At 52.2% G+C, this 12,527-nt stretch overlaps 1 protein-coding gene across 1 annotated transcript; it reads left to right on the forward strand.

Moving 5' to 3' along the window:
• The first annotated feature begins 1,114 nt into the window (after positions 1-1,114).
• LOC100825887 (cytokinin dehydrogenase 8-like) lies at positions 1,115-5,420 on the forward strand. The gene is given in 7 exon segments (XM_014895765.2): positions 1,115-1,871; positions 1,873-2,090; positions 2,463-2,590; positions 2,724-2,987; positions 3,105-3,164; positions 3,289-3,491; positions 4,812-5,420. Coding segments are annotated over 7 exon segments (1,551 nt in total). The 5' UTR covers positions 1,115-1,521; the 3' UTR covers positions 5,140-5,420.
• The last annotated feature ends 7,107 nt before the right edge of the window (positions 5,421-12,527 follow it).

The raw sequence follows: 12,527 nt of genomic DNA on the forward strand, positions 1-12,527 counted from the left end.
CTGGATCTCAATGCAGCCTGTGTTGAAATTTCTGCTCGGATAGCGTCGCCGAGCTAGAGAAACCGACCGGTCATTCATTCATGAGTTTTTTTTCCGGGTAAATTCATTCACGAAATCACGAGTTCATTGATCATTCCACAGTGCAAGTCAAAAACGATCGCTGGCTAGCAGTAATGCCGTCTAAGCATCAGACACAGTGTGACGACCGGAGATCGCAGTCATCGTCGACGAGTGACCGCTACGTGCCGTACATGGGGTTTTCTGAAATTTAGCAACACAAACTCTCTTCTTAGTTTCTTCTTTTCTTTTGAGAACTACGAACTCCTTTTCACGATACAGTCTGCTCTCTCTCTCTGCTGGTTTCCGTCGTGGGGCTCCGATAGGTCGACCAAGGGGCGAGGATTAGCACTGATCTTCCTGGGGCGAAATGTGATCGATTAACGGTGGGAGGCAGGGCCGGGCCCGTGTGGATCGATCAACCGTGCCCCGGTCTGGGTTTCAATTAGATTCTAGAGGCCCGACCGCGCCACGGCACCACTGACAACTGACGATCGAGAGAGACGACCCCAGTTGCAGTTGAATCTCTCAACACACAATAACAAAGAAGACACGAGTATTTTGGCCGCCGGTCGGCCTTTTCTTCTTCTTATATTATTCTTCTCTCGACTCAATAAACATGCAGGTTACAATCCTTTAAATATAATACACGCACGAGCAGTCAGATGCAACTAATTTCAGTTAGCTTTGTGTCTTACTAATCTCCTCTTCTCTCCCTGAAATCTCTCCGGTGCATAAGGATAAGCCAAAGCAATTCACTTGCTCAACTAACTAGCTAACAACTCCTTGCATGCAGCGGATTATTCCTATCCAAGACTCCATCGGCTAACAACCACCGACGGAAGCTAACTTTCACGCATGTTGCCGGCCGTATCTCACGGCGTTGCTGCATCGCACAGCACCGACACCTTCGCTTCATACCTGACACGCCTGCAGTTTCACGCCGCTGGTATCTCGCCGCGTCGCATCATATGACGTCTCCAGCATCTCGCCTCCATGTCGCATGGCACGACATGGAACATCTCGCCTCGCATGTCACGGTTGAAGACTCCAACGGTTTCGTACGTCTCACACGTACACCATGCCAATCTACCAAGCACCTAACTACATGCATACGAAAATAAAAACATGCGGATACAAATCAATCAAGGCTAACAATCCCCGTGCTTGTATATATCTACACACACCTCAATCTCCTCTCATCTCACCCGAGACTTTACCTGGCTGGCTGGCTGCTTCTCCCGTCCCTATCCAGTTCCATCAATCCACAGTTCTCGTGGGAACCCAAGGATCGATCCGGACAGAGACGTCCCGGCCGGTGCCGAGACAGCAATCAACAAACAGAGCAGCACGACGCGACGTACGCGTTCAGCAGCGTCCCTTCGACCGGCCTCATCCAACAAATTAAGCTAGCGCGCGCTCGATCGATATCGGGCGAGGTGACCGGGAGCTTTTGGGCTGTCCATGCACGCCTTCGCCGTCCTGGCCACGCTCCTCTGCTCCGCGGTGACCTTCATCCAGAGCCCCGCCGACGTCTTCGGCCCGGTGCGCCTCCACGAGCCGACCCCGTCCTCGGCGCGCGACTTCGGCGCCGTCGTCTCGCACGCGCCCTCCGCGATCCTCCGCCCCGAGTCCCCCGCCGACATCGCGCTCCTCCTCGCCACGCTATCATCGTCGTCGTCGTCGTCAGCCACGGGCCCGAGGGCGAGCGTGGCGGCGCGCGGCACGGGGCACTCGCTCCAGGGCCAGGCGCAGGCGCGCGGCGGCATTGTGGTGGAGACGCGCTCGCTGCCGCGCGCCGTGAGCGTGCGTGGTGGCGGACGGAGCAAGCGCGTACTACGCGGACGTGGGCGCCGGCGCGATGTGGGCGGAGGTACTGGAGGAGTGCCTCAAGACCGGGCTGGCGCCGCTGTCCTGGACGGACTACCTGTACCTCACCGTGGGCGGGACGGTGTCCAATGCCGGCATCAGCGGCCAGGCGTTCAAGCACGGGCCGCAGATCAGCAACGTCCTGCAACCGGAAGTCGTCACAGGTAGGGGTGGCCATAAAAACCATGAAACCGAAACCGATCACCGAGAACCGGAAACCGAAGCCGATTGGACCGAAAACGAAGAACCGTTTAAAACTTCGGTCAACAAACTCAAAGAACCGAAGTTTGTTCGGTTAATTCGGTCTCTTGCCTCGGTTAACCGAAAAACCCAAAGAACCGAAGTTCATTGCTGCATCTTTTTCATTGCATGTTACAATATTTACTCATTACGTGTGTTTGTGTCACATAAGATTATGTGTTTATTTTTGTGTGTAACTTAAATCTATTTTCTGTTGCATGTAAAAGATTGAACTAAATTTGTTTTTTTTTTGCCGTAAACACAATGTTCGGTTAGTTCGGTTAGTTTGGCTGGAGAGAATGGGGAGGTCGTGACATGCTCGCCCACAAGGAGCTCGGACCTTTTCTTCGCGGTTCTCGGTGGGCTAGGCCAGTTTGGTATTATCACCAGGGCAAGGATTCTACTCCAACATGCTCCTCCAAAGGTACATCATACATGCCAGCATGCTCATCTAGAAATAGAAATGATATGAAAACGCTAGCTCTTCTTAATCAATCAACTTTAGTAACTTTCAACTTTCTTTGACGATTCATTACTATTTTCACCATGATCGTTAGGTGAGATGGGTGAGGGCCTTCTACGACAGCTTCGATACGTTCGCCAGTGACCAAGAGCTTCTGGTGTCCATGCCAGAGCAGGTGGACTACGTGGAGGGGTTCATGGTTCTGAACGAGCACTCCATCCCCAGCTCATCCATTGCCTTCCCTGCTCACATCAATTTCAGCCCAGACTTCGGCTCCAAGGGCAATAAGAAGGTCTACTACTGCATAGAGTTTAAGGTGCATGACTTCCAGCAAGACGGCTCCAATAGTGTAGACCATGTCAGTCCCCGCATTCAACACAAAATTTCCCAAAGATTAAAAAAACACAAGTAAACATCTCCAACAGCAACAGAAAAGGACCGCTGAGTAGTTTTGTGGTCTTAAAAAATTCTGCAGGTTGTGGAGCTGGTCTCAGGAGAGCTGAGCTACATGAGGGCCCACATGTACAGTGTGGAGGTGTCCTACTTTGATTTCCTGAACAGGGTGAGGATGGAGGAAGAGAGCCTGAGGAGCCGGGGGCTTTGGGACGTGCCTCTCAGGAGAGCTGAGCTACATGAGGGCCCACATGTACAGTGTGGAGGTGTCCTACTTTGATTTCCTGAACAGGGTGAGGATGGAGGAAGAGAGCCTGAGGAGCCGGGGGCTTTGGGACGTGCCTCACCCCTGGCTCAACATGTTCGTGCCAAAGCACGGCATCACGCAGTTCAAGGACATGCTCATGGACACCGTCACGGCAGGAGACTTCGACGGGGCAATCCTTGTCTACCCGCTCCTCACTGACAAGCATGTACATATCTATCCTTGACAAAAGTATACATCATGTCTAATTAGTCATCGATAAAGCTGCTGGTACGGTAACAGCAAAATGGCCAGTTGGCTTTACTAATAAACTCACAATTCACCTCAAAGATAAGGCCATCATTTTCACAATAATTGCAAGATTTGCCTGGTGCAGAAAATCATTTGATGATGTGGCTAGATCACCTTTTAACGCACATTCATCAAGGGAAAGCCTTTTGGTTTGGCAAATTGCACATCAGATTGATGTGATCTTGAGGCTTTTGATCATCTTTCTTGCTAGTACTTGGGTCGTAGGCTCGTAGCTATCTTCTCGAAAAATGGGTTGCCAACCTAACGCACGGCATGCTGGCCCAATTGTGAGTTCGCGACAAAGCCATGACATCTCGCAACAGCGGCCGCGGTGGAATGCAAGCGCCGTAGCATTGGGCGTCATGCCCTCCTTTGTCCAACACCGGACCACGCACTACTCACCATCTCTGCATTTGGCGTCATTTACCAAACGCAGTGATACTAGCTAGGTTTTTTTTCCCCTCCTCTACTCTATAGGCCACAAAGTGTTGTAGATAGGCGGCAAAGTTGTATAGCAGCAGTATAGTACTCCGATGGTTTACCTTCCTACAGAAGGCCACTGTTCGCCAGCTCGCCTCTGTTCTGATTTTATCCACGTTGAACACTCGTAGTATACTTTGCTCAAGTGTCTCGCAAGTTACCGCTTTGGTCGCTGGTAGCTAGTGTATCTCTCGCTTCCACCAACAGTGTACCTATGGCGATTGGCGGCTACGTTCTGTCGCTTGTCCCCTTTCTGGTCCTGGTCCTGGTCCAAGTCTCTCTAGCTCATAGCTCCCCGCCGTGTACAGCGATGGTCGACAACACAACTACACAAGCACTGTATTAACCTCTTCCCTGGTGCTAGTAAATTTTCCTTGTGCTCGCATGTGTTGTCTGTTCGCTCTGAGAGGCTCAGAACGTCAGATTTGCAGATCCAGGACAACATTTTCGCGAGCTATGCCAGCGTGCCCTGTCTGTTCGGCAGCAAATCGAGGATGCCTGCACGGCTGCACGGGCAACTTCCCCGAAAACCCTCTGACGGACATGATCCGGGTGATCGAGACATGTTTTGCCTTTCCTCGACAGCAAATCTACGATGCCCCCACACGAGGGGCTCCATTATGCCATGCCAGCGGGTTTTACTACTTTGGGACGGCGTTCCTCGTACTAATATTTCCACACGCAAAAGTGTTAGCATGGAACCGTGTACTTTGTAGTACTACTCCTGCTGACTGACCTTGGGGAAATTTTCAGGTGGGATGGAAACACATCGGCCGTCGTCCTGTCGACGCCGGACGGGGTGATGTACGTCTTCAGCGTGCTCCGGTCCGCCGACCCGTCGCGGTGCGGCGGCCGGTGCGTCGAGGAGATCCTGGAGCAGCATCGGCGGGTGTCCGACGAGGCGGGCCGCGCAGGCGCCAAGCAGTACCTCGCCAGGCAGCCGTCGCAGGAGCATTGGCGTGACCACTTCGGGTCCAGCTGGGACCGGTTCGCGGCCCGCAAGGCCCAATTCGATCCGATGCACGTCCTTGGGCCGGGCCAAGGCATTTTCCCGAGGACCGATTCCGCGAGCTCGACGTGACAACGCCGCCACGATCAGTGAGCTTTTGCTCGATGTTTTTTCGGTCAAACTTTTGCTCGATGCTCCTCGAGAAAAAAAAACAGTTTGTTGTGTGTTGGTCAACCACTCACATAGGTAGCTGAGGAGTGATGACATCGGTTCGTAGACGCTTGTGACTCAAAACAAAAATGTCAGGCCGATTGGTAGATGTATTTAGGGAGAGTCATTTGCTTCGTCTTTTTCAGAGTCCGCTTGTGTTTAGCTGGTTAGTAGTAGAAACGAAACGCCAGAAGGCATGACAAGAGAAAGTGTCTCGCTAGTCTGTTTCTGTTGTGCCTACGCAGAATCGGAGAATCATCTTGCAAAAAGTGTGCTTCCGTACTTCCCCACTTACTTTTTTGCACGGATCTCAACACGCCCGGGATTGGGTTAATTACCGCTGATGGCAAACGTTGGGTCTAGACCAAAGCCCGTGTTCCCGATAACCACCGGCGAATCAGCTCCGGTCAGTGGACCCATACTGCCTGGCGAGGCATGAAGCACCTGTGGTGGTGTCACGGCAGATGTCATATGATGACTTATGTTGGGTCAATGGATGAAGGTGTATCCAGAGGAGTGAGGACGTGATAAGAAACATGCACAAACACACAAGCACACGCAGCTTTACCCAGCTTCGGAGCCCTCTTGCCGAGGTAACACTGCTACTCCTACTTTGCTGTATAAGACGAGATACCAAAATTTACAATGACGCTCCTTTAGCTGTATTCTTGAGAAAGAAAAAGAAAAAGAAAAGGGGGAAAACACTAAATGTCTAAGTGAACCGATCCCCCCCTCCAGGAAGGGGTGGTGTTTCTATTCATGGACCGCCCATGTCACACTGACACGTGGGTTAAGAACTAACGTTATCTTCAAAGGGCCCCGCTGGGCACGTACCTTGGTTCCCTTCGAGTGGCGTCATAGGGGGCAAGACAACTTTACTTTTCCTGGCGCCCTGCAACAAGTACAGCAGTCGCCTGCCGGCTTCCGTCACTGATTCTCTTTCGGTGCTTCTTTCGCAGTCGCCTGGCACCGTGACATAAGCGGCGACTGCTTTCCCATGATATAGAGAACGCTTGCTTTACTTTGTGCCATGAGATAAGGATAAGACCGTTGAGCCATCTCGGCGTTGGCCGAGATTAGGGTACTCGTCCTTATCCTGCAATCATATAAGACAATATTAGTTTGGCTTAAAGATGCTGGCATACATGCCCGTGCCGGCTTTGCCTTCGTCATCTCGGCTAATTTGTGTCGTCATGACCCCACCCGGGGTCATCCCCCGACACTAGTCCCCGAAGCTGTTGCGGTCCGGCAGAGAAAAATGTCGGGCCACGACAGTTTCCCACACACAAACCATCGAAGCTCATCAGGAGTTAGCCGAAAAGGATGCCGAGACAACCCCGAGTTCTTCTTAGCCGAGATCAAGTCATTCCGACATACCAAGTCGGCGTGCTTATTCAGACTTGAGCCGAGATTCTTTTCTTCTTCATAGCCGACAGTAGAAAACTCGTTTCAGCCGACATTAGTGCCACCTGTCGCTTAAACTCCACGCTCTGCTTAAATAACGGGAAGATAAGACTCGAAGTACCGCCGGCGCGTCTTTTAAGGCGGGCGCGTCGTCCCATCGGACAATAAAACCGTCAGGCCATTAAGAGAAGAATATCGGTTCCCACGCGGATCCTTATCTTCCCGGATTCGACAGGATTTACCGCGCCAGGCCGCGCAATAACCGAGTGCGTGCGCGTTAATGGGGTTGATTGCCCCCATGATCGTGCGTGACTCTTCCGTTGGCCACAGGGATCATGGGCGCGGAAGATCTGCGCCCCATTAGTTGCGCCGCGGGTATAAAAATAAGGAGGGGGCGAGGGAGAAAACCCTTCGCACTCCCCTAGCCTTCTCGCTCTCCTCTGCTCTTCTCTGCTTCTTGCGCGCTCCGCCATTGCCGATAGCTCCAAGCTCTTCTGCCGTCGCGCATCTTAGCTCCCAGCAACCGAGCTCGCCACCGCATCTTAGCGCGCGACAGTTCAGTTCTTCGCCGCCACTATCTTGCTCGCTCGAGCGTTGCGCCACCGTCCTCTCACTAGAAATCCTAACCCTAGATCTACTTTCCGAGCAATGGCCTCTTCGTCCCGCGACGCCGCCGCCGTCGACCCCGCTACTCAGCACCCTGCGGTTCTGACATCTGAGGTTCTGACATCTCGCCGGCGGACATCGAGTGCCTCCGCCGCTCCAGGCAGATCCAGGAAGATGTGGAGTGCCGGATTCCCGGCGACGAGATCGTGCCGGCACCCGAGTCTGGTGAGCATGTCGTTTTCCTCGCTCACTTTGAACGCGGCTTTGCTCTGCCGGCTAGTGATTTCACTAGGAAATTTTTAGACTTTTTCGGCCTTCTGCCACACCACCTTTCGGCAAACGCCATCCTTACTCTCTCGGTGTTTGTCACTTGTTGTGAGGCCTACCTCGGCCTCTGGCCTTCCGTCGACTTGTAGGCCAAATATTTTATGTTCCGGCCCCAAGTTCTTCCCGATAAAGAGAATCCCGGCGCCGCCAAGCCTATGACCCAGTGCGGCGCCGCCACCGTCATACCCTGTCGGGGTTCGGCCTTCCCTAGGATCCAGGGTCTTGAGTCCTGCAAAAAGTGGCTCAAGACCTTCTTCTATGTCAGGAACTCCTCTGACACCGACAAGATCAACTTGCCGGGATTCGTAGTCGGCCCTCCAGAGGATAAGAAGAACTGGAAGTATGATCCGAAGGACAGCCTTCGTGAGATCCACGAGGTCCATGCCGGCATCCTCGAACTCAAGGCAGAGGGGATGACGGCCGACGACTTGTTAGCCACCTTCGTGTACCGACGGTTGTGCCCACTCCAACGCCGGACGCACAAGCTGTGCTTTTACGGTGGTCAGTTTGACCCGAACCGGGTGTCTACCGTCCGGCTTGACCAGGCTGAAGTCCAGCGCCGGGTCAAGGCGATCGCGAAAACGAGTATGCCAGAGCGCTGGGAATGAGGTATGCCGGCATACAGCCGGAAGCACCGTTCGCCCCCGGTGAGTTTTTGTTTATTCATGTCTTCTGTTCTCATCCGGCATATGGTTATGCTGGCTTTCCTTTGACAAAGACTTATCTCGGCGCAACTTGATTCTTTTACGCAGAGGTTCACCCTTCAGCGCAACGAAGACGGGAAGTCCCCGGATAAACGCTTTGGGAGCCAACACACGACCATCGACCATGAAGATCCGGACTCAGAGGATCACATGCCGATTGCTCATGCCGGGCCCCGTCGCACCGAAGGTAATAACTCCCGACATCCTCTCATAGTCATTATAACACCTATCATTAAAATTCTCACATCTGCATTAATCCGGGGATAGCTGGCTCGGACGATCCCGCCGCTGCTGAGGCATCGGGTCCAGCCGCCGCCGGGGCGCCGGCCCGTGAAGAATGCGCTGCCGAGAAGGACCTTCCGAGAACCATGAAGCGGAAGAAAGTCGTCTCTCGTGGACCAAAGCCGAAGCCCATGACCTTTAGGTAAGACTTACGACATCTTAATTCTTGATGTCGGTTTTCTTCTTAGCTATCATGTAAATAACCAACTCTCATTCCTGCAGGGCGGCTCTGACGGCCACTCAATCTCAGACGTGTATTGCGTCTAAGATCCCGGCAGCTCCATCTCCTCATGCTGAGCCCGCAACTCAGGCCACGGGAGAGGCCGAGACTGCTGCGGATCCGACATCCCCCGTCCGGGATGTCGGCCCGAGCATCGACGCTTCGAGCGTCGCACAAGCCGGGACGTCCGCAACCGGGACTGCTCCTTCATCGACGGCAACAGAGACACAAACGGAGCCGCCGGTCACGGAGACTCCTCAACAGCCGGCCACGGAGCCCCAAGGACCCCAAGGACCGCAAACTACAACAACACCGCCATCACCGCCACTGCAGCCGCAAGCTACTCAACTGGCGGTTACACAAGCCAGGAAAACTAGGAGCTCCGCTATCCCGGCGGGACAAGTGCCTCCGAGTTCTTCCAGCTCGCAAGGTGCCCGTGGTAACAAGGGAGTTCCCCTCAGGACGACCAGCGGGCACAGCTGGGGGTCGTTGGACTAGTTCGTAATGGACTGGAACAGCTCCGACAGCTATGAGGTGACCTCCGGCAGCCTCCAAACAGCGCGGCAGAGCCCTCTGGTGGGGCCCGCACCTGTGGCGACTCCAGAGTCTGTATCAGATCGGATGTTTCAGGCAAGGGTCGCCTTGTTTGAGTTCAGCCGAGCTGCAGAGGTACGAAAAATTCTCTTGAAGTTTTTTACTCTACTTCTAGTATCCATACTCCTAGTCCCCGAGGTTTAGGGCGAGTAAGAATTAGTCGGCCTGAAGCTTATCTTAGAAAACTTCAAACACTCTGCAACACTTAATAACTTCAAACACCATTTCCCGAGATTCAGGCCAGGTTTAGAATAGTCGGCCTGAAACTTAAAATTTTCAAACACTTATTCCCCGAGATTTAGGCCGAGTTTTAGAATAGTCGGCCTGAAGCTTAAAAACTTCGAACACTTATTTCCCGAGATTCAGGCCGGTTTAGAATAGTCGGCCTGAAGCTTAAAAACTTCGAACACTTATTCCCCGAGATTCAGGCCGGGTTTAGAATTGTCGGCCTGAATCTTAAAAACTTCAAACACTTATTCTCCGAGATTCAGGCCGGGTTTAGAATAGTCGGCCTGAAGCTTAAAAACTTCAAGCACTTATTCCTCGAGATTCAGGCCGGGTTTAGAATAGTCGGCCTGAAGCTTAAAAACTTCAAACACTTATTCCCCGAGGTTCAGGCTGGGTTTAGAATAGTCGGCCTGAAGCTGATAACTATTGACTTCCTACTGCAATAGAACTAACTGTTGATTACTATGTTGCAGACCTGCATGAACAAGCGCACTGCCATCTTTAAGGTCCTGCTGGTGAAGCACAAGAAGCTGACGGCGGAGCACAAGGCCTTGGTAGACGAGCGCCAGAGCCAGAGTAAGTACATTTTTACCGACATAAAGACTTTGTCCGAGTATTAATGCACTGCAAAAATTGATATGTGCTCTTGTTTACAGCCGGGGACAATGCTCAAATATCCGAGCTCTTGAAGCGTGTTGCCGAAGTACAAGGTATAAGGTTGTCCTTATCCCGGGTCTCATCTATTTTAAACTCAAGCTTCTGTAACATACGTCTGCTAACCAGATGAGAAGACTTGGCTGGAAGAGCAGCACTGGGACGAAGTGGCCCAGCTGAAGGCCCAGCTCGAAGCTCAGGCGGAGGCGCACAAGACCGAGGTAGGTCGACTGACCTCGGCTCTCTCCGCCCAAGCTGACGAGAAGATCCGCCTAGAAGGCGAAGTGCAGCAATGCAAGGATCTCGTCACCGAGGTCGAGACCCGTGCCGGTACTGCCGAGAAGGAGAAGGCCAAGAACGCCCGCCTGCTCAGCGTGTGCCGGCGTGACCTCATCAAAATCGACGCAATGCTGACTAGTAAGTTGTCCTTGTCCAAATCTCTTCCTCTAATCACTTGTCCGAAAGTAGCAATAGGGTGCCGAGACTCATTACTATCTGTTTGCCTTTGTCAGAATTTTCCCACAATCTGTTGAGACTGCCCAATCTGCCGTGATCAAGCCCCACAAAAGGAGGGATCCAGCCGGGGCAGCACCCTTCGAATATAACTTGGAGGATTACTTGGTCAGCATTGCGAGCCGGGTAAAGCCTCTGAAGTCCTTCAGGGTGAATATGCTCAATGCCGGCATCCGGGCCTTCCGAGCATCCCGGAACTTGCCAAGCGCCTTCTGGCGGTGGAGGACCAGCTGAATGAATGGTGGGAGTCAGCCGCTCGTGTCGACACCGACGAGGCGTTGTTGTTTGTACTCTCTTGGTACGACGGCATCAACCTCAACGTGCTGCAATCGATGCGAGTCGACTCCCCCTTCCTCTCAGATCCGGAACTCATCGCGAGGCGGCAGGAGCGGGCCTACTCCTTTATCCAATATGCCGATGTGTATAAATTTGTGGAGGGCCCGGTTTTAGAGGCAGATGCCGAGATGGACGAGGAAGAAGATGAGGAGGCAGTCGACGAAGAGATCGTCGTCGAGTCGGCTTCCACTGCAACGGATGTGCCGAGTTCCGGCGCCAACAATCCTTCCGTTTCTTCTTAGGCATGTTAGAAAAAATACTTTAAGACTATCAGATCCCCGGGATGCCGGGTGCAGATGTAACCGATTTATAAAACTTTTGTTTGTGAAGCATCATACTTTTAATTTATTTAAGTCTTTTAATTATCGAGTTCGCAACCGAGTCCCCGATTCTACTTTTTCTGTTGGTGAAATTTTATGACTTCGATTCTTTTGTCTGCCTTGTCAGCGTTTGACGTATGAATCGTGAAGTCATAGAACTACCCTTTCAAAAAAAATTAAACTCGACAAATTCGCTTGGAAATACCCGAGACCGGATTGAAATGCCGGGTTATGTAAAACAACACGCATCTCGGCTCACTTCTTTGTTTGTTTCTGCAATCGCTTTTCATGTGTCCAGCGATCTCGTACCCAAACTCTAGCTTGCCATGAAGCCGGGTTGCGGATAACAGCAAAGTCATAGAGGGGATTTTCAATACCGACACATTAATAAACCGACATAAGATTACACAACTAAGCCATGCCGACATACGAAATGATAATTGCAAAATAACACTTAAATAGCATGGAAGTCCCCGAGTTTCTTTTGAGAACCCAGCGGGTAATTTCATTGTCTCGAAACATTCAACATAAGGGAAAAAACGATACAAATACTCATCTCTCAAGTATAGAACGGAGGAAGCAAAGCTACATTTCATGGCCTCTTGGTCTCCTCGCCTGACCTGTCCATCCTATTTGCTTTGGGATCCTGCGCATCTATAAGATAGTAGGAATCGTTGTGTGGCGCTTTGCTCACAATGAAGGGTCCTTCCCATGGGGGTGACAGTTTATGCATGCCGGTTGTGTGCTGCACAAGTTGGAGCACGGGGTCTCCTTCCTGGAATACTCGCGGGTTTACCCTCCGGCCGTGATAATGCCTTAGGTGTTGTTGATAGATGGCCGACCGAGATAGAGCCAATTCCCGTGCTTCTTCGAGCAGGTCGATATCATTTTCTCGGGCCTCTTTTACCTCAGCCTCCGTATACATGGTCACTCGCGGAGAGTCATGTTCAATGTCGGCTCCTTGCGCCCGCTTGAAAGGTCCCGCCATGTCCAAACACCAAACAGCAAATGGCCAAGTGACCGGAATAGTCTTGAGCTCGGATGCCGGCATGTGAATCTTGCGGGCATATCTCTGGCAACCGTTGCATTTTCGGACCATGTCTTCTGCTTCCTGTAGCGCAC

Source organism: Brachypodium distachyon, chromosome 5 (genome assembly GCF_000005505.3).
Source record: "Brachypodium distachyon strain Bd21 chromosome 5, Brachypodium_distachyon_v3.0, whole genome shotgun sequence".
Lineage (NCBI taxonomy): Eukaryota > Viridiplantae > Streptophyta > Magnoliopsida > Poales > Poaceae > Brachypodium > Brachypodium distachyon.